The sequence below is a fragment of the Syngnathoides biaculeatus genome, chromosome 17, assembly GCF_019802595.1.
Source record: "Syngnathoides biaculeatus isolate LvHL_M chromosome 17, ASM1980259v1, whole genome shotgun sequence".
In the NCBI taxonomy this organism is placed as follows: domain Eukaryota; kingdom Metazoa; phylum Chordata; class Actinopteri; order Syngnathiformes; family Syngnathidae; genus Syngnathoides; species Syngnathoides biaculeatus.
Window position 1 is genome coordinate 20,578,387 of NC_084656.1, and position 22,437 is coordinate 20,600,823.

General features: G+C 48.7%; 1 protein-coding gene across 1 annotated transcript; it reads left to right on the forward strand.

Annotated features, from left to right (window-relative positions):
- Positions 1–8: 8 nt before the first annotated feature.
- On the forward strand, positions 9–22,147 carry zswim6 (zinc finger, SWIM-type containing 6). Its single transcript, XM_061801204.1, has 14 exons — positions 9–380; positions 3,543–3,910; positions 12,699–13,055; positions 13,412–13,560; positions 13,657–13,807; positions 14,916–15,098; positions 15,669–15,830; positions 15,994–16,140; positions 16,995–17,315; positions 17,813–17,948; positions 18,158–18,315; positions 18,483–18,646; positions 18,720–18,801; positions 19,129–22,147. Exons 2-14 carry the CDS (start codon positions 3,544–3,546, stop codon positions 19,989–19,991), a joined length of 3,240 nt encoding a protein of 1,079 aa, XP_061657188.1. The 5' UTR covers positions 9–380; position 3,543; the 3' UTR covers positions 19,992–22,147.
- Positions 22,148–22,437: the final 290 nt, after the last annotated feature.

Consider the following 22,437-nt stretch of genomic DNA (forward strand, 5'->3'; position numbering starts at 1 on the left):
GGTTTTAGATCTTGACCCAAGACGTCTTTCGTGTTATTAAAGGTCAACTGTTATGAAATGGATGATTTTCAGTATGTTATTAATGATTTTGACGCCATGAAGATCCTCTCGAGTTATTTGTTTTCGACAAGAAGCAGGAAGTGACGTACGGGGCAGGAGCGCCCTCCGGTGGACTCGTTTGTTTTTATTAGTTTTACCTGCGGGAAGCTAGCTCGTTGTTCCTCCGTGTTAGCCAAAATCCCGACTTGTATTTCTGGATTCTGCTCCAACGCTCCGGAGGATGGATTCACTCTTCACACGTTTCCAAAAGACCCGGTTCGTCTTGAAAAACGGATTCCACGGGTGCGAAGGACGAGAGCTTCGTGGGTTCCAAATCACAGGTAAGTGTGTGTACAGCTATTAAAAAAAAATATATATATGTTAATTTGTCTCACAGATTATAGCGTATGTTCGTGGGAAATTTAGAATAAATCCACTTGGTCAAACCAGCAAAATATAACAAAGTACATGTCTTGCGTTTAAGACAATTTAATCACACACAAAACAATAACAAAATAGAAGTACAAAGGAAGTTTAGTAGCGTGTAACATGAGCTAACTAGCCAAACGACGTCTAGTCACCAAACTTGGAAGGGATCCTCCAGATCGGCGAATGTTATTTCCAGCGAATGTTGCGGCAAGGCAGTGTGGTGTCCAAAAGCGGCGGTAGTAATAAAAAGCTCAGTCGACGGTCATCCTCGCCCTTGTAGAACATTCTAGAAATGACGACGTTAGCGGTGGAGCGGGCCTGCTGTTTCCCCCGACCCGGAGGTGGGCGGCTCGAGCGTCAGAAAAATCCCCAAATCGTTCTCATTCATCTGCCATCGGCGTGTTTTCAACGCGAGGGGTCCAGCGTAATGTCTGGACATGACGTCACAGACGACTTGGCCGCCACTGGGATGCAGAGTCATACTTTCGGAACTTTGCGCTTTAATCAAACCGCTCCTAGCTCACTTTGATTGATTGATATTATATATTACGCCTGTTTTAAAATGTGCATTTTGGTGTCAGTGGGACTTTAAGGTCTGGTCCTGAAGACGTTTACCGGTGCCGATTTCCTTCAAACTACTATGCCCGCAAAGGCCTTGTTTCATCATTCTGAAACTGATAAAAAAAAATCTGAATCCACCGACAGCGCCGTGCTGGCAAAACCAGTACTTTCCGTGCAGGACCAGACAATAGTGGAAAACTGATTCAAGCAGGGGAAACTCCATACATCACGGACACAGCACGGGGTGCCGGAACAGGGGAAGTGGCTATGGGGGGGCGGGGGTCTAAGGTCGTGGAAGGAAAAAACAGATGATCTCATTCCAGTGAGACGCAGAACTGTTTTTGCGCGCTTTCTAAAGACATTAAAACAAAGACGTGACGGACGAGGCCGTCATCCTTCAGACTAGCGGGACGGTTACGGATCGGGGAATGGGGGGATTGCGTGCGTCAGGGCGTCGACGTGGATTTGTGGGGGGGGGGTATTTGTGTACAACCCCGGTGAGTGTTTTTGGTATCTGTCGTCAGTGCGTCTTAAGAGTTCTTCAGCACCTCCATTTTGGTCCCATTGATCGGACTCCATTCCCAAACTACGCACATTTTTTTTTCCCCACCCTTGACTGTGAATTTTTATGTTGTATTCAGTAAAGACATGAAAACGTGAATGATATTTGACTCAAATTAAAGATGTTACAATTAAGGTGTTGTGAATGTCATTGCTTGAAAATGTCAATTTTTGCAGACAGCCTGCATAGAAGAGTAGAAGATACTAGTTCACTTGCTTTACGCGTAAACACAGGACAATGTGACATAGATAATGCAATAACTCAACGTATGAGTGGTCCAACAATTTTTTTTTTTTTTTTTTGGGGGGGGGGGGATTTTAGAGAAACTAGTGAGCTTGGATACATTTGCGTAGGCTTGTTTTGGTAAATTGGATCGCTCACTATCATGCTTCATTGCAGAAGGCATGTCGGCACGGTGGCTCAGTTCAATCCCGTACCCGCCTGTGTGGTGTTTACATGTTCTCCCCGCACCTGTGTGGGTTTTCTCCGGGCACTCCGGTTTCCTCCCACATCCCAAAACTGTGCAACATTAATTGGACACTCTAAATTGCCCGTAGGTGTGATCGTGAGTGCGGCTGTTTGTCTCGATGTGCCCTGCGATTGGCTGGCGACCGGTTCAGGTTGTCCCCCGCCTCCTGCCCGTTGACAGCTGGGATAGGCTCCGGCACTCCCCGCGACCCTCTTGAGGATAAGCAGCTAAGAAAATGGATGTATGGATGGATGGAAAAACCTACATCGATTTTGGCAATGAAAAAGGGGCGTTCCCGTGTCAATTAGTTGCCCAATTGCCCCAAACCAGATATTAGTGTCAATCGCTCAAAAAAAAAATAGACAAAATATTGGACATCCAAACGCTTAAGGTCATTGAAATATTCCTTTTATGCTTTAATATTTTTGTGACATCACAATATTAGTCCTAAACAGCCCAGACTCAAGAGTTCTGGTATTAGTTGTTCTCGATTTATTTTTATCGGTCCTGTATTTTACCCGTCTTTAAAATGTCACCTAAAATCCTCCCCGCATTCCAGAATTCCTGCCGTTTTTCCGTCAAGAACCCGGGAATCAGTTCTTTTGAACTCCTCAAACTTATCTACATCACTAGCGAAGATCTCCGCCTACCTCTCCGCTCCCGAGCCAGGGCTGTCGACTGAGGCAGCCAAACGGCGATAAGGGGGTGCAGACACGGTGGATACAAAACTGGGTCAAACAGAAGTCGCTGTCTTCTGCCCGAACCGAGGTCTGTGACAATTTTATGCTAAATCCATTTTAGAGACTCACTCTGGAGGACTAAATGGGTCCAAAACACGAGCGCTTTAAACGCACTGTTGTGTAATACGTTCATTGTGAGCAAAAGAGGCACAACAGCGCCACCCGCTGGTGCAATGCTCCCTCTCACCCGAGTGACGCTCAGAATGTCGACGTGCGGTTTTTAAACGCTCCGACATTCCAGTGGGTCGCTGAATGTCGCACGGGGCGGGGTTGCGTTCAGGGGCCCTCCCTCCCTCCGCAGAGGCACCACGAGGCTCCAGTGTTGACAGACAAAGCCGCCTCCAGGCTGGCATCGGTCGGGCTAGCTCAAGCCAAGCGCACCCCCCACCCCCCTCAACCCCTTCCCACGGGGGAGAAGTGGCAATTATAACCCCCCCCCCCGCCCCACTCTCCACTTGGAAGCGTCTTAATTCGGTGGCTCACAAAGGTTTTAAGCGGTCGTGCGGGAATTACCCGCCGGAGTCCGGTCCGGTCCCCCTTCCCGCATTTAGCACGAAGCTAAGCGGACCTGGAGCGAGCCGCCTTCTCGTCATTTGTCAACAAAATACCCCCCACTCCCCCCGTCCTTAAAAGGATGCTTTGGCCAACAACCGAAGCGCGGCTACCATTCTCGGTTCCCCGTCGCGTTTATATGCTGTTGTGTTGACTTCCTCACCCCCCCCCCCCACCGTCGCCGAGCTAGCATGGCGGAGCGGGCGGCCAAGCGGCTCTGCTGCAGGCCGGGCTACGGCTCGACGTGCCGACCGGAACACCGAGCCGGGGCCAGGGAGAGCCCGGAGTCGTTGCTGGACATCGCGGCGAGGCGGGTGGCGGAAAAGTGGCCCTTCCAGCGGGTGGAGGAGCGCTTCGAGCGGATTCCGGAGCCCGTACAGCGGCGGATCGTGTACTGGTCCTTCCCGAGGAGCGAGCGGGAGATCTGCATGTACTCGTCGTTCGGAAGCGGGACGGACGAACTCGGCGGTCCGGAGAGCGGCGATGAGGCTCGGCTGCCCTTCCGCCGCGGCGTCGCTCTCCTGGAGGGCGGCTGCGTGGACAACGTCCTCCAAGTGGGTGAGTGGAACCTTTTTATTCAAATAGATTAAAAAAAAAAAAAAAAAAAAAGACCAGAAAAGAACCGAGAGGCGACAATGAGGGCTTTGAATCCCCTCAATGGGAATTTGTGAGCCGGGCGCCTTCTTTCTGCTTCGGGCACTTTGCATTTCCATTACGCGGCTTTTTAAACGCCCTAAATGGAATTCAAATGAAAGTGGACACAAAGGGGCACTTTTTTTTTTTTTTGTTTGTTTTTTTTCGCCGAATTTGAACCCCAAAGGGAGACCATTTGCGTTTCTGCTGCCTCTGTGTGTGGAATTCATCCCATTTTCCGCCCCTGCTTCTCCTCACTGGGGTCGCGGGCGTGCCGGAGTCCGTCCCAGCTGATTGCGGCCGACGGGCGGCGTCCACCCCGAACCGGTCGCCAGCCCATCAGCAGGGCACATGGAAACAAAACAACCATTCGCAATCACACCTTTGAGCAATTTAGTACCTTCAATTAACCTGCCATGTCTGTTCTGGGGAAGTCGGGATGATACCAGAGAACGTGCAAACTCTACGCAGGCGAGGCAGGATTTAAACCTCGGAACTGTGAGGCAGACGGCCGAGCCGGTTGCGCACCGTGCCGCCACCGCTGTGAGGAAATGTATCGATGCCGTTTACAAATGCAATCATTTATAAAAAGAAGATTGTACACTGAGAAGGAAACGGCGCCATTTACTGGTGCCAGTTTGCCAACATGTACCAGACAAACCATACCCAACTAGTCTGGTCTTGAACTTTGTGGTCTACCAAGGCAAGACCACCTTCAGTGACAGAAGCAAAGGGCATTTTAGGGCAAGTTTTCTTGTTTTTAGCCAATTCTGTTCCCCAAGGAACCGTCCCGCGGTTTGACAAGTTTCTTTGCAGTGGTCAACCTCATCGACTGCCTCCTAAATATTTCCAGGGTTTCCTCGCGAGTGCGAGGTCACAGAAAGGAAGGAAGAACAGCGAGGGTAGACACAGAAAAGCCGTCCTGTACTCGATGTCATAAAGATGTTCCTTTGTGTTTCCCAGAAGGGGAATCAAGTTAGCCAAGAGTCATTTAGAAAACGAAAATTGTACGCTGAGAAGGAAACGACGCCATTTACTGGTCGCTTCTCAGTACGTTCGCCAACATGTACCAGACAAGCCATACCCAACTAGTCTGGTCTTGAACTTTGTGGCCTACCAAGGCAAGGCCACCTTCAGTGACGGAAGCAAAAAGGCATTTTAGGACAAGTTTTCTTCTTTTGGGGAATTCTGTTCCCCAAGGAGCCGTCCCGCGGTTTGACAAGTTTCTCTACAATGGTCAAGCACCTCGACTGCCTCCGAAGTATTTCCAGGGTTTCCCCGCGAGTGCGAGATCACAGAAAGGAAGGAGGAGGAAGAAGGGCAACGGCGAGGGTAGACACAGAAAAGCCGCCCTGTACTCGATGTCATCAAGATGTTCCTTTGTGTTTCCAAGACGGGGAAATCGGTGTTTGGCACGGCGTAGCAATCCACATAATGACGAAAAACGAGTGACGGTGGCGTTGCCGTGTTATTAATTTATCCATCCATTTTGCTGAATGCCAACTGCAATCCAGCACTATCGAACATGGCCGCTGTTAGATTTGAGATGGACGCGACGGAATTCTGAGCAGACCGCCGGTTGAATGACAAATTCCTTGACGTGCTCGGCAACGAGGAGGATGCGGATTCTGAATCGGCGGAGCCGCAATACGCGAAACGCGGATTTCAATCACCTCTGAGGTCCCACCACCCGAAACAAAAGCACTTTTCGCAACCGTCGTCAAGTAGGAAAGAGACGTGAAAAGAGGAAGCATATTGCGGACAAAGCAGATTTTCTCAAAGTGGCTGTGGGGGATGGAGGGGGGGTGACTCAGACTGCAAAGTGGAGCCGATTGGTTTTGGGGGCCGCGTTATGTTTAATCACGGAGGCGCAGGATGAGCGGGATCCTTCAAGGAATCCGCCTCAGTCGTTTTTCCTTTTGATTATCAGCAACACCCGGGGGGGGAGGCGCGCTCGCACACCTCGGGGCCTGTAATCCCATTTACGCCGCACGCTTCATTGGAATGCTAATGCCGTCCACTACGCATCTGTGTGGCCTTTGTGCGCAAGCCTCGGAATTAGCTACATGGCTGCTTCTCAAACTGGGCTCCCCCGGAGGGTGTCCTTGCCGGGGAAGCGGCGGCGGGGGGGGGGGGGGGGGTGTCTCCTGCAACTAAGAAGGCCCTGGACCCGATAGGTTTTGCAAAGCTCGAGCTAGGACTCTTGTTTTAGCAAGCGTTGGCGGATGTAAGAAAACAAGGCGAGGATTTCCTGGCTAATTAGAGCCAAGAAGAAATAAACAAGAGATGCCCCCAGACCCCTACCACACGTACACACACCCCACCGGTGTGTAGTCGTCAAGACAGCACGGCAAAATATATCCACACACCACATTTTATTTTATTTTTTTGTTCCCGAGTTAGTACACGAGCATCCGGAAGCTCCAGTGTAGCGTCGATCTAGACTCTAGATTCTAGATCTTCCTCAACAGTTTGTAGGATGTTCTGGATTATGTGGTTTCTAGTTTGTTACAGCAACTTCTAAACCTTCTCGAGGGGTTTTTAGGACTACAGACCGACTTTTCCTGGGTCTCCACGGCTGCTCCTAGAGCTTCCCTCAACATCTTTTACGATTTAGAACAGATCACATATAGTGGCTTCTGCTTCTAGGGGGAACCTTTTGAGACCTGCCAGGGTCCAAGACCAGAGTTCGGAAACGGCGTGTTGGAGAACCACCACACCATCAGACCTTGCTCTCGTTTGGTTACACCGAGGTGCAGAGTTTAAGAAGCTGGCCTCAAGTCTGATGGAACAGGAGCCGGAGTTTGTGCAGACCCACGCCGGGACTTGCGCTCACACGGCCCGGCGCCAGCGCACTGAGAAATCCTGCAGGTTCTCGTGGCCTCCCGCCCGCGACGAACCGGGAGCAGGAGATTGCGGCACGATTAGCATCTGCCTTAGCGCTAAAAGCCCTTTGGAGTATCGGTTGTGAAAGAATTGCTTGTCCTCCAAGTAGCGGTCTTCTTTTCAAAAGCCTTCCAACCATAAGGATAGTTTTGTGTTAATCTGCGCTCGAGTTTATTTGGGGTTTTTTGTCTGTTTTTTGTTTTTATTGGAGAAAACGCGTGGAGACTTAATCTCTCATTTTAGGAACATTCCTAGAAATTAAGCACTGTGTTTATTCATAATCGTGCAACAACAGCGGGACAACACCGAATGTTTGTCTGGTTATGTGGAGGAACTCCTCGGGACCCACCGATACTACTTTTTCCAAATCCAAGACCAGTACAAGTACTTACATGTGAGCGCTTGCCCAAAAACAAGTACCGCGACTTGATAATGCCGTTACGTCGTCTTCATGCAAATCAAATATTGTTGGAAAACATAAAACGTATCACTCTCCGCCCACCGTCGTTAACTAGTCTCAAGTATGAACACTAGGGGCAGTATGCAAAATTGGTACAGAATAGTAGATAAGAGATGAAGAACAATATGGAGTATGGTGGTCATAAAAACTGGATGGCTCATTGGCCACCAAAACTGAAGTCGCCATCCGCCATCTTGATACTCCCAAAAGAACCACGCCGACCTTAACTGCGTTAATCGCCAGTTTCGTGACTGTGAGACAAAGTATGTTTGTAAATATTTTTCTCATTATTTTCTGATTAGCTTAATTCACTTGGACAAAGTTTTGTTTTCTGTTATTGTTTACTGTTCACTCTCTGCTTCACCTTGATAGGCCGACGGGTATTCGCGAAAAAGCTTGTAAATATTTTCCCAAACTTCCTCATCGGATAAGCAAGAAAACACGTTTTCTGTGACATTTTTGATGAATTTTATATTGCAGAACTCTGCAAATTGAATTAGATTTTCAAATGGGAGGAAAGAAGTTTAAATTCGTCGCGGGGACAACAATTGGAACATTGCGTTTACATGTTTTTTTGCCATCGCCAGTCCTTATTTCCAAAAATATTACAAACTGATTGGCTTAAAAATTTGTTTTTATGACAAAAAATGCTTAGTTTTTTGTTATGTTATGATGATAGTGGTTCACAGCGTATTTTGGGAAAAGTTAATATGCAAGCTATCTTGCTCGTCACAGTGTTATGTCTTTCCTTTGCGGTTAGCTTTTAGCTAGCTAGCATTAGTTAGCTAGTTTTTGTCTTCCCAAGTTGAATTAAAAATCTTTCATGTTACCAGAAATGACAAATTTCACGCTCACACGACCAGTTTTAATTCTACATGCCAAATTTTGAGAAAAAACGCGCCATAATCCAACCTGTAAGCAATGTCCTCCACATGTTTTGGGAGTACCAAGATGGCGGCTTCAACCCATCGGCATACCGTTCGATGTTTATGCGCTATCCAGTCTTTTTTTTTTTTAGGCCATAACCAAGTCAAAATACGATGCTGAGTTATTATAAAAATGAAGTAAAAAATAATACTAAAGTGCTTCTTAAGAACACAGCAAATTTTAAAAGAAAATTGACAGCATTAGCGCCACCGTTTGCTCGGCTTTAGCCGACGTAGCGTTAACCACGTGGCCAGAGCAGCAGTCGACCTAAAAGTGTCGTCTGCGTCCTTGAAGTATTTTATTTGATCTAAAATAATAATGTATATATTTGAAGGTTTTTTTTGTCAGTCCTTTGGCGTAGTATCGGAGCATTTCTACGAGTACAGACGTACGATTTGGGCACCGATATCGACGTCTGCCTGTGTGTGAAAGCAAGTAGCAGCAATTTTTTTTTTGTGGATGCTTCTTAAAATTATGATTATTTCTTTCTTCCCGAGGCGATCCAGTGTACTTGTTGTGCATTTCTTTTGCCGCTTGCGGAACGACAAACGAAACGCCTTCACTTCCTGCTCTCGGGTTTCACCACCAGTTCATTGTACTTTTTAATCACCGGCGATCAGGTTCTCCTTGTGGGAGGGCCTTTTTTTAAATTTGTTATTATTTTGTAATTTTGTCATTGTTGCATTGCGAGTTCGACCTGATTTTCAGTTTCATCGTTGACGAGAAGCGGTATTAGTCACTTCCCTACGTCAGGCCCGCTGCGCGCCCGGCGTGCGCCTGCTTGTCGACTCGGCATCTTCCCCCCGTAAAAACGTTAAACCGCAGTCCAGCAATTCAGACAAAAAAATAATAACAATAATTTGATGAGATTTAAAATTTAAAGTGACTCCTCGAGATGACCTTTTTTGCCCTCATAGGAATTAATTATGAATGTAAGCATAATCTGTTATTTGCTTCAATATTTTTTGAGTCAGCGGCACGGTGGAGCAGCTGGTAAAGTGCTGGCCTCAAAGTTCTGAGGACCCGGGTTCGATCCCTGCCCTGCCTGTGTGGAGTTTGCATGTTCTCCTCCGGGTGGGCGCTCCGGTTTCCTCCCACATCCCAAAAACATGCACCATTAATTTGGACACTCTAAATTGCCCGTAGGTGTGATTGTGAGCGCGATTGGTTTTGTCTCAATGTGCCCTGCGATTGGCCGGCGACCAGTTCCGGTTGTCCCCCGCCTCCTGCCCGTTGACAGCTGGGATAGGCTCCAGCACTCCCCGTGACCCTTGTGAGGATAAGCGGTAACAAAAATGGATGGATGTATTTTGTGAGGCGGCACGGTGGGTCAGATGGTAAAAGCGTTGGCCTCACAGTTCTGAGGACACGGGTTCAATCCCGGCCCTGCTTGTGTAGTTTGCGCATGTTCCACCCGTGTCTGCGTGGGTTTTCTCCGGGCAATCCGGTTGCCTCCCACATCCCAAAAAAAACGCAGCATTAATTGGACGCTCTAAATTGGCGACCAGTTCAGGGTGTACCCCGCCTCCTGCCCCGTTGACAGCTGGGATAGGCTCCCCATCTCGTGAGGATAAGCGGCGAAAGGAATGGATAGATGGATGAATTCACTTTGGGAACATTGTCTTTCTTTATTTAAGCACAGCAAATGAATTTAATCCCATTTTCTCATTTGTGAGGTGATTAAACTCTCTGGAGCGGGAGCAGGAGGGGTTGGGGGTGGAATCCCCGGCCGGCGGCTCGGTCATGTGCGTTTGTTTCACATTATCGCACATGATTGCGTACTACCGGCGTACAAACGTGTCTTATCTTTAAACAATGTTGAAAAACACACACGTTGTCCCGTGACATGGACAAAAACCCCGCAGGGGGTGTTAAAATAAAAAAAAATGCGCAGTCCCTATTTCACTAATTTGTGGGGATGATGTTGTCAAAATAGACTCCCGTCGATCCATTATCTGAGCCGCTTATCCTCACGGGAGTGGCGGGAGTGCTGGAGCCTATCCCAGCTATCTTCGTGGGAGCCGGGTACACCCTGAACTGGTTGCCAGCCAATCGCAGGGCACGGAGAGACAGACAATGGGCACAGTCACAATCACACCTTGGGTCAATTTGGAGCGTCCAGTTAATGTTGCGGGTTTTTGGGATGTGGAAGGAAACCGGAGTGCCCACCCGGAGAAAACCCACGCAGGCACAGGGGACAAGATGTAAAGTCTACACAGACTGGGTCGGAATTTTAAAAATCCTGATGAAAGAACCCATCCATCCATCCATTTTTTTAGCCACTTATCCTCACAAGGCTCCAAGGACTGCTGGCTACACCCTGAACTGGTCGCCAGCCAATCGCCGGGCACATCGAGACAAACAGCCGCACTCACAATCACACCTATGAGTGTCCAAATTTAATGGTGCATGTTTTTGGGATGTAGGAGGAAACCGGAGTGCCCACCCGGAGAAAAGCCACGCAGGCACGGGGAGAACATGCAAATTCCACTCACTCGGGGCCGGGATCGAACCCGCTTACCCAGAACTGCGAGGCCAACGCTTTACCAGCTGATCCACCGAAAAAAAAAAAAAAAAAGCCTCATAATGAAACTAAAACTATAGAATGTGGTTTCTCAACCTTTTACACGTGTTTAAAAAAAAAAAAAAAAAAAAGAGAGAGAGAAAATATGACTTCAAAACAATAGAGCACGCATTCTCAGAAGTCTCGTGCGGTTCGGGGGGAATCCCTCGGCCGCCTTCGCCGTTGATTAACATGCTAGCGTGCTAAGCGGCTGGTCGCCACAGATTGACCCGGTTGACCCAAATCCTGGCTGACCTCATTTTGGAACAGGATCCACACACGGCCTTCCTTTAGCACATTAGTGGTCAAAGCCACTTGACTGGTTCTGCTGCTCCCCCATATGTTGACCCACTCTTGAGGCTAATCAGGCTCATCAAGAACACCCCCCCCCCCCCCAACAATCAGGAGGTTGTGGGGATATTTCAGACCCAGTTATCTTCTTAATTCTTCATTTATATTTCATACGTGGGTGTGTTGGGGCCGAGCAAACTTTTGTCTCCATTTTTGCTACTTTATAGCGGGCGACGTAAAGACCCCCGGTTCCCGACATCGCAAGAACCAGGAACAGTTTTTTTCCCGGCTCGGATTGAGATCACCATTTTTTTTTATCAATCACTGCGTCTCACACACCGATACTGAGCGAGCGTCATTCTCCGCCGACTTCCCGTCGAGGCGGCCCAGCTCTCGTCACGCCTGGCCCGCAGCTGAACCGCCGACGTAAGGAGAGAACGGGGGAGAAAAAAAACCAAACAAACTTTCCTCGCTCTCAGCTGAGTCCGCCGGGGAGGTTTGGCTTGGCGGTGAGCCATGTCGTCATGAGCTCGGCGTCCTGTCATGCGCTTCCTCCCCGGGCCCGCTCGCGTAACGCAAACAAGTCCTTCCTCCGGCGCCCGTAGGCGAGTCATGTCCCGACAGAAAGTGACGACGGGGGCGTTCACGCCTGAGGGTGGTGCGATCGCCGTGGGGTGAGGGGCTACCGGAGTTGGATTTGGAAAAAGCACAAAAAGGCCAAAGCCGCCTGTCGAGGCGTGAACGAGCGCTTCTCGGGCCGAGGTGCGCTTTGTGTGCTCGAGTGACCACTTGTGGTGACAATTGTGGGGCTTGGGGGAGTCAATTGCATCACCCGAGGAGATGCAGCGGCCAAACGCACCTTGGGGGAGGCCTGCTTAATGAGAAGTAAACAAGCGATGAAAGGGCGAGGTAGGCTGACGGCTAACTGTTAGCAGTATGCCTGTCCTGTCCTGTCCTGTCCTGTCCTGTCCGGTCCTGTCCTGTCCCTCTCCTGCAGGGTGTGTAAACACCACTGAACCGTACGACACTCAAATCCGATGTGGCATTGTATGACAACCGTTTAGGCGGCAAACTCATCTCAATACTCTCTACTCTTACTCTCTTACTTACTTACCTACTCTTACTCTATACTCTTTGTCATGCGATACATTTTACAATGGTTTTCATTGTCCAATTTTTTTTTTTTGTATTTAAAATTGTCTTTGTAATTCGACATTATTTTCATGAAGCAAACTTAATTTTAATATTTTTTTTAGGAATTTATGCAGTTGATTTAAAAAAAACAGAAATGATCTAAAATATGAACAAATGACAAAAATGCACAATCTGTAATATTAGTTTGAAAAATGGTCCAGCGCAAAAGAGTTTCCTGCGCTAGTTTCTGTTGCAAGTCCTTTTAGAACCCGTTTACTCGACTGTAAATCACTTTTGCGCCAAAATTGCGAAACCAGTGGAAAACGGTCCGTCGGAAAATGTTTTTGTGTTCCATTTTTGTTGTTGTGATGATTTCATGTGGGAATTTAGGTCATTAAACTTATGACTTCCGACTGTCGTTTTTCTGACCCCCGCCCGCAACCCCCGAGCAGGCTTCCACCTAAGCGGCACGGTCCGCGAGCCGGCCACGCCCTCGGAGCCGGAGCTGCTGTGCAACGTGAGCGTGAGCTTCGACCGCTGCAAGATCACGGCGGTGACGTGCGGCTGCGGCAACCGGGACATCTTCTACTGCGCCCACGTGGTGGCGCTGGCGCTGTACCGCGTGCGCAGCCCCGATCAGGTCAAGCTGCGGCTGCCCATCTCGGAGACGCTCTTCCAGATGAACCGCGACCAGCTGCAGAAACTGGTCCAGTACCTGATCACGGTGCACCACACCGAGGTGCTGCCCACGGCGCAGAAGCTGGCCGACGAGATCCTGTCGCAGAACTCTGAGATCAACCAGGTGCACGGTGAGCGCGGCGAAAACGCCCGCCGTCGTGCAAAATATTATCATAATATCCAGCTTTCGTTTTGATACATATCCATATGTTTGAGGAGAACAATGATTTGCTTCGATCATTGCATCTTAAATTAGTCGTTGAGAATGATGAAAATGAAGAGCCAGTCTTCGTTTTGCCTGTATGAATTTGTGATACTGCCCCCCGGTGGCAAACGCTGGCACACCACAGGGAGCAGCAGACTCCATTTGAATTGCTGCATTAAATCCTAATGCGTAAACTGTTAAAATTGTTTACGTGTTATGTAATTATGTTACGATAGATTGCCATTTTGCTTTGACGGTGAAACGTCGCGTCGCGTTCCGCAGGCGCTCCCGACCCGACGGCCGGGGCCAGCGTGGACGACGACAACTGCTGGCACCTGGACGAGGAGCAGGTCCAGGAGCAGGTCAAGCTCTTCCTGTCCCAGGGCGGCTACCACGGGTCCGGCAAGCAGCTCAACCTCCTCTTCAGTAAGGCAAGGGGACCCCCGCCGGCAACCCGACCCCTCCCCCCCCCACCCACCCGCTTCCGATGCGTTTACCCACAATGCCGCGTTTTTGTTCGGCCGCAGGTGCGAGAGATGCTGAAGATGCGGGACTCCAACGGCGCCCGCATGCTGACGCTGATCACGGAGCAGTTCATGGGGGACCCTCGGCTGGCGCTGTGGCGCCAACAGGGGACCGCCATGACCGACAAGTACAGGCAGCTCTGGGATGAACTCGGTACTTGCATTTTTTTTTTTTTTTATAAAGATATTCGGCCAAAATACCGCAAAGGTCAAGAACTGCAGCGGACACTAGCGATCAAACGGACTGGTCGCTCGCAGATCAAATATCAAATGGATTTGTTTTTTTAAACAATAGAATAAGAGATCATTTTCATGTTTTAATTGTATTATTTATTTCGACATAATGAATTAGCCATTTTTTTTTTTATTTTATTTTTTACATGATACATTTTACAAATCTTCAATAGTTTTCATTGTTCATTTTTTGTATTTAAAATTAATGTCATTGTAATTTGACACATTTTACTTGTATGGATAGAATTATTTTCATGAAGCAAACTTGATTTTAATATTTTTAGGAATTTACGCAGTTGATTAATCAAGTAATAAAAAAAACAGAAATGGTCTAAAATATTATAAAAATATGAGCAAATTACATATTTACTTGCATTTCAAAATGAACCGAAATTGAAACAGTCCGCAATAAAGCATGTCTGCCTTTTAAGAGCATTAATAATAATAAGGACATTTAACCATAATTTTCGGCAACTGCATTGACGCGCTCCTTTACTCACGTTAGCATTAACATCGTCTGTGGGTCATGTCTGTCCTCCCTACCAATAGGGGGCAGAATGTGAAACACTGTTTTTTTCCTGTATTAATCGTAAAAAAAAAAAGAAATAGTCAAACTATAAATAAAAATAATAGATGTTTTTCAATGTAAATCCTGGCTCTTGCTTCACCCCCTTCCCCACGGCGACCCCCCCCCCCCCCTCCCCAAGTTGTTGTCTTTGGCGCAGTCCAGACAAAGAGACACCTTCTCGTCTTCGCCGCTTCTTTTTTTTCGGTTTTCATCTGTCATCCTTTCCATTGCTTCATTTTCACGCTTCCCCTTTTTTGGTCCAGAGCTCATCTGGCGATTAGTCCATTCGTCATTCTAACATGCTATGAAGCTAACGTGCTAGCACCGTATATAGTTCATATCTAATGATCTTCTTCTGAATAGTCAAATGACAATATTAGATGCTACTGAATCATGCTAACAATGCTATCGCGCTACATATTTGCGCGCTAAACGACGAGGTGACGCTTTGTTCCCGCAGGCGCGCTGTGGATGTGCATCGTCCTCAACCCTCACTGCAAGGGCGACCAGAAGACCGGGTGGCTCAGGCAGCTCCGCCGCTGGAACGGCGTGGACGTGTGCCCCCTGGAGGACGGGAACCAGGCCAGTAGCCAGCTCGGCAACCTCACGAACGCCCTACCGCGAGGGCACAACGCCAATCCCGGTGAGGACCCGCCTAACCGCCGCGACTCTTTTAAATATTTTGTCTTTTCCGCTTTCAACCCTGCGGTTTATGCAGTGATGAGGCTAATTTGCGCATTTTTTCTAACGGCCGCAAGGGGGCACTCGAGCGGAAAACATAAGCGTGAGACCGAATATATGTGCCGAGAAAGTGACTTTTACCGGTCCGGCCCTGTTAGCTCTGCGCTAGCGTGTTACTGCCATGTCAGTGATTTTTATCAGTATGTTTTTTTTTTAGTGTGGTGGCGGTAGCGTTAGCATTAGCGCGGTGGAGCTAGCGTTAAACTCTCTGTGTACTGTCTTTCTTTGTAAATATCTTGTTTCAATGTGAGTTTCAATGTGGGCACTTGCGGCTTTTACACGGCTGCGTCGTATGTATGTACCAAATGGTATTTCCTTTACAAATCTACTGGGTGAGGCTTATAACCAGGCCGGAAATTACGGTTTGTATTATTTGACAAGCGCACACTACTAGCACCCTTGCCATTATAAAACCACTTCTTGTGCCTTTTTGATTGTTTTGCTGAGCACCTCCACTCGCTCCCCCGTTCAGACTCCCCTCAGCGGACGGTGTTCTCGCGCGCCATGGAGGCCTGCGACCTGCACTGGCAAGACCCCCACCTGCAGGGCATCCTCAGCGAGGACCGCTACGTCGAGCGCTGTCGCCACGACAACCCGGAACTCTTCGACGGACGGGGGTGGCCCCTGTGGCACGGTACGACAACAAAGTGCGCTAGCTTGATGCTAACGCAAAATGATTACATAAAAATCTGCGACGTGAATAGCTAGTTCTAAAATTATCCCAATTACCAACGAGTTAACTTCCCTTTTTTTTTTTTTTCGCATACTTGGCTAATAAATCTGATTGTGATTTTCAGAGCACGTCCCCACGGCGTGCGCCCGCGTGGACGCGCTGCGTTCTCACGGCTACCCCAAGGAGGCGCTGCGGCTGGCCGTGGCCGTGGTCAACACGCTGCGCGGGCAGCAGCGCAAGCAGCTGGAGTTCTTCCGCGCTCACAAGAAAGGTACCGAGACAATAGTCCAGTTTGAAAATAAGTAAATAAATAATATCCCCCCCCAAAAAAAAAAAAATTGTAGTAATAAAATCAATAATATTCATCCATTATTTTATATTTATTATGTATTTTTATTTTTGTTGTATTATTTATAGTGTAGTTATAATTAATGTCAAATGGCATTAAATAATTTTTTTAGCATTATTTCATGAGTATTTACTATTATTTACAATAAATCAAATACTACTATTATTAATAACCAAATTTGCAAAGCAGTGTAATTTTGTAACGAGATAAATGAATATAAAGTTGTATTTAATTTATATTAATCTTTTTAGTCTGATTTAATAGCCCAAGAAAACAACTAAATTAATGCAACAAATCATTTGTGTATTTTAATAATAAAATCGTTCTAAGTTTTTCAGGTGTATAATTTCTATTTCTGTGTATTAATTAGTTGGCACACCTATTATAATTTAATTGCAATAAATCATATAGCAATTTACTTAATGGGATTTTTTTCAACTGTACTGAAAACACTTTTTGAATTTATTTAATTAGTTCAGCAACTCTTTAATAAAATGTGGAAAATGAAATTCACAACAAATCCCTTAGCTTTTTAAAATAAATAGTTGCAAAAAAATACACATTTAAAACCTATTTGAATTAAAAAAAAAAGGTAAATTACTGCACCAAATATTTATAATTGTACGTGTACTTTTTTATCATTTAAATTCAGGGTGGAGCAAATGTGTAAAACAGTGAATTTTAATAATGAAAGTATGCTCAAATATTGTTTTAAATGATGTCATAAAATATCCATGGCAGTGGTTTCTTTTGTAACGCGAGACGTGCGCTCTTAGAGGTGCTCCACAAGGGCATGACCTCCGTCACCAACCTGGAGGGCTGGGTGGGGCACCCGCTGGACCCCGTGGGCACCCTCTTCAGCACCCTCACGGAGACGGAGACGGACGCCGCGCTGGACGAGGGCGAGACGGCGGCGACGCTGGCGGCGGAGGTGGCGCTGATCGGCCTCGGGCAGCAGCGGGTCATGCCCGACGGGCTCTACGCGCAGGAGAAGGTGTGCCGCAACGAGGAGCAGCTGCTGGCCAAACTGCAGCAGGTGGAGCTGGACGACGTGCTGGTCGACGTCTTCCGCAAGCAAGCTGCCATCTTGCTGGACGGTTAGTCAACGCGACTTTTGTCGATGTCGTGCCCAGAAAGCTCCGCGTTCTCCAATGGTTTGAAAATTGATTACCGTAATTCCCGGTAATGCTAACTCTAGCGCCGCGCTAACGTTAGCGCTATGCTAACGCTAACGCTAGCGCAGCGCCGGTTAAAAAAACATACCGGTAAAAATCACTGAGACACTGCAGCAACATGCAAGCGCGGCGCAAACAGGGCCGGACTGGTAAAAGTGACTTCCTCGGCACGTATATTCCACTGTTCTCACTCTTACCTTTTTCGCTCGAGTGCCAACTTGCGGCCGTTAGAGAAAAAAATGCACAAATTAGCTGCATCACCGCATAAACTGCAGGGTTGAAAGCGTATGGAAAAAAAAAGTCATGGTTTATAGGCCGGAAATTATGGTAACATCTTGTCGTTTGACTTCGCTTGAGTTTCTCTGAGCAGCCTGACATTTTTGTCTTTCCTGTCGGTGACGTTCTTCTTCCGGCTACAGCCGGTCCTTACAGCGGTCTGGGCGAGGTGCTGTACAGAGAGAGCGTCCCCATGCATACCTTCGCCAAGTACCTCTTCACCTCGCTGCTCCCTCACGACGCCGAGCTGGCCTACAAGATTGCGCTGAGGGCCATGAGGTATGTGGAGCGCATGTGCGCCGATGTGCCTTGACAGGACCATCATCACCGTGGAACTTACCACTTTTTAGAGGTCAGGGAACCTTTGGGCCGATGAAGCTCAGAACATACTTAATTGGAACCTTTTAGATCCAAGAGCTACACGAACAGTTCCTGGACTCCCAGGGCTTCACGTCAAATTGTTCACCCCGTCGCTCTGTGTGCTCCAGGCTGCCGGTCCTGGAGTCAAGCATGTCGTCGGGCGATCTGTCCCGCTCGCATCACATGGTGTCGGTGGTGGCCAATCGTTACCCTCGCTGGTTCACCCTCAGCCACATCGAGTCCCAGCAGTGCGAACTGGGGTCCACCATGCTCACCGCTGCCAAAGGTACACATTATGACCTGCCAGGAGTTTTTCGTGGGTCAAATTGAGGCAAACGTAGTCCTTGGGGTGTAAAAGTTTATCGATTGCAGTTGGGTCTGGAACTTATCTCCCTGAATGGACGGAGATTTTACTGCCGGAATGGCCCTCGTTCAGAGCTTCTTTGTCATCAGGTGATGCTCGCAAGCTGCAAACCGTCCTGGAGTCCATCCAGAAGAACATCCACTCCTCCTCGCACATCTTCAAGCTGGCCCAGGACGCCTTCAAGATCGCCACCATGATGGACGGCCTGCCCGACCTGACACTGCTCAAAGTGTCTCTGGAGCTCGGCCTCCAGGTAAGGCGCACCTTGTTGGCGGTGCGAAACCAACCCCGTTGCCTGTCCGTGACTGATTCCTGCTCCTCGGTAGGTGATGAGGATGACGCTGTCCACCCTCAACTGGCGGAGACGCGAGATGGTGCGCTGGCTCGTTACGTGTGCCACTGAAGTCGGTGAGTTGACATTTTAGCTTGGGGAGCTGAATTTTCAGTTTTCAGCTTCTTGGGAGACTCTCTCAGGTAAGGGCCGAGGAGATTTCCAGGGCTGGCTGCACTTTCTAAGGGTCTTCGGTCTGATCCCTGGGGAGTCCCAAGTCCAAATGAGTTCTGTGACATAAGCTCCCACGTAAAGCAGGCTTCTGCAGGGTTGCTAACATGAGTACAACTTTGCCAGGGGCGGAGATAGGGGTTGCATGTTTTGAGCCAGAAATCTGAATTTAAAATGTTGACAAAAAACATAATTTTTCAATATTTTTTTTCCCTCTTGTCCGTGTGTATCAGGCGTGTTTGCGTTGGACAGCATCATGCAGAGCTGGTTCACCCTCTTCACGCCCACGGAGGCCACCAGCGTGGTGGCGAGCAGCATCATGTCCAACAGCACCATCCTGCGCCTGCACGTGGACTTGCGGCAGCAGCAGAACTTGGCCAACTCGGCGCGCACCCTGGCCCTGCAGTGCGCCGCCAAGGACCCGCAAAACTGCGCCCTGTCGGCCCTGACGCTGTGCGAGAAGGACCACGTCGCCTTCGAGACCGCCTACCAGATCGTGCTGGACGCCGCGTCCACGGGGATGAGCTACACGCAGCTGTTCACCATCGCGCGCTACATGGAGCCCCGCGGGTACCCGATGCGGGCGTACAAGCTGGCCACGTTGGCCATGACGCACCTGAACCTCAGCTACAACCAGGACACGCACCCGGCCATCAACGACGTCCTGTGGGCGTGCGGCCTCAGCCACTCGCTGGGTAAAAACGAGCTGGCGGCCGTCATCCCGTTGGTGGTGAAGAGCGTCAAGTGCGCCACGGTGCTGTCGGACATCCTGCGGCGCTGCACGCTGACCCCGCCCAGCGTGATCGCGCTGCACAGCCGCAGGAACGCGGCCAAGCTGATGTCGCTGGACAAGGCGCCGCTGCGGCACCTGCTGGACGCCACCATCGGCGCCTACATCAACACCACGCACTCGCGCCTGACGCACATCAGCCCGCGCCACTACGGCGAGTTCATCGAGTTCCTCAGCAAGGCGCGCGAGACCTTCCTCATGGCGCACGACGGCCACGTGCAGTTCACGCAGTTCATCGACAACCTCAAGCAGATCTACAAAGGCAAAAAGAAACTCATGATGCTCGTGCGGGAGCGATTCGGCTGACGGGTGGAACGACGAAGACGGAAACACCAAAATGCCACTTTTACTTGAGTTTTATCCTGCAACTTGAAGCGAACCCGGGGTCTTAGTGAGTCTTGGAACATTTCAAGAGATTCAACCGAGATGGGATCGGCAAAAGACTCCGGCGGACCCGTTTATCGCAGGGGTTGGCGTTCCTGTCTCAACCGCGCCGTGGGGGGAAAATACGCTATCTCGAGTCCGTTGCTTAAAAATCTTTGGGGTTTTTTTTCACACTGAATCCAAACGTTAACGTTGAGCTCGCCCCTCGCTCACATCCTCAAAGAGAAGACAAGCGAGCGCCTTAGAACCAAACGGAGTGACCAATCAGTACCTCTTCTTTTAGCATCCAACTTTACCGGCACCGCGTTGGGGTTCCATTTTGGTGGAGTTTCCCGGGGGGTTCAGTATATATTAGGGTGGGGTTAGGGGATGCTTGAGGTCCGAAGCTCAGGTCCGCAGGGGCTAGCAAGGACTCGCCGTCGCCGTCATTTTATGATAGTGTCCCAACATGTCCGCTGAAGCCTTTTCAAAGGAACATGCGGTCTTTCTCCACTCTGATGTTGGGTGTCAGTCGGGCCTGTTGCTCCGTAAGGGATGTCACCTGTCACCCCCCCCCCCCCTCCCGCCATCCCAATCTCATCCTCGGTCCTCCGGTGCCAGATGAGCGGCGTCATGCGTGCCCTGCACCCACCGCCGAGGCAGGGAGGGGTCGACACGGGGCCTCTCCCCCCAGGCGTTTTTCTCCCAATGGTTGCATGACGTTCTACTTGCGGTTATTCACATTTGGGGATGGCTGTCAGTCAAGTGGTCCTGCTCGAACTAGGGTTCGCCGGTCCAGTTTTGAGCCTCAAGAGCCACTGTAGTTTTTTGCTTATGTTAGCCTATGACACATCGATACATATCCAGCATTCAAGCAAAATTCACAGGGGATCGGGATGGAGCCTTGCTGTGTCTAGTGAAACTTGACAAGTTATTGACACCACCCTGAAAAGGTTTAGACTTGCCTGTAGAGGCGTCGAATGGCAGCAAGGCACTACTTTTTTGTTAGACAGAGCTATGGCCTGGCTCAATGAAGCTCCTCCCCGAGGGTTAGGGCCTTTGAACCAAACAGAGTGACCGATCAGTACCTCTTCTTTTAGTATCCAGCTTTTACCGGCACCGTGTTGGGGTACCATTTGGTGGAGTTTTGGGGGGTTGAGTATATATTAGGGTGGGATTAGGGTAGGCTTGAGGTCTGGTTAGGGTGAAGCGGGTGGTCTTTGGACTCAAGTTGGGGTAATGTTAAAGGGGATCATTGGTAGTTTTGGGGTTTGGGTTGGGGTAATGTTAAGGATCGAATTGGGGTACGGGTGAGGTTGAGTTCTGGATTTTTTTGGGTCTAGGTGCCCGCCCCCCAGTTAAGGTTGGCGACCAGTTCTGTCCCAATTTCAGGAAAACCTAATTTGGTTTTGCTTGCCTGCTGCATGTCAACAGAAAACTCAGGGATTTCTCTTGGGCGTAAAAAAAAAAAATACCAACACAAGAAGAATGGAGAACAAAAAGCATTTTAATTGTAAATATGAAAAATATACGGGCGACAATTGCTCATTTATGACAGAAGAGTCTATGTGAGGCACAATACTTGAAGCTTTTTTTTTTTTTTAAAACAAAAAAAAGAAAAACATATCAGAAGGACTTGACAGGAAGTGGTCGAGCAGAGTGCATTGTGGGAGGAAAGGCGAGCGCAAGGTTGCTCGCGTTCGACTTGCGAGCTTCACCCCCGAGAACTGTTCCTCAACTTGCCTTTGTCGTTTTAATGCTTTAAAACAAGCGTACGTGAAAAGCATTTCAGCATTTATTCCGTCCGCTTTGCGCGCGGCTCGAAGTCGGCGTAGTAGCGCGAGTCACGTGGAATAATTTCCCTAAAAACTGCTTTCCGTACAGCCAAAATTGGACTTCTGACTACCAAACTTTTATTTTATTTTGATTTTTTTTTTTTTTTTGTGTGTTTAAAATGATAATTTCCTCTGCGTCATCGTTAGTGGCTTTTGTTTCCAATACTATTTATTACGCTAGATTAAAAAAAAAAAATAGAAAAGATTGTAGCGAAGTATTGACATGGTCATGAAACTGATGTTTGATACACTGATCCGTTTATTTATGTAACTACTGTTTTATAAACTTGTTCAAAGAATTGTTTGCCTGATGGAATGTAATGTTTGGTTAAGTTACTTTCTTCTTCTTTTCCTTTCGGCTTGTCCCGATTCGGGGTCACCACAGCGCTCCTCCATCTTTCCAATTGTTCCTCCGCCTGCAGATCACAATATCATCTGCGAACATCATAGTCCAAGGGGATTCCAGTCTAACCTCATATGTCAGCCTATCAGTTAGTACCGCAAACAGGAGGGGGCTCAGCGCGGATCCCTGATGCAGTCCCACCGCTACCTCA

Bases quoted from the DNA above. Each gene is read 5' to 3' on its own strand.
- zswim6 (XM_061801204.1), top strand. From the start codon at position 3,544: ATGGCGGAGCGGGCGGCCAAGCGGCTCTGCTGCAGGCCGGGCTACGGC. The intron at 17,949-18,157 runs GTATGTGGAGCG...TGTGTGCTCCAG, and splicing joins ATTGCGCTGAGGGCCATGAG to GCTGCCGGTCCTGGAGTCAA. The intron at 18,802-19,128 runs GTGAGTTGACAT...CGTGTGTATCAG, and splicing joins TACGTGTGCCACTGAAGTCG to GCGTGTTTGCGTTGGACAGC.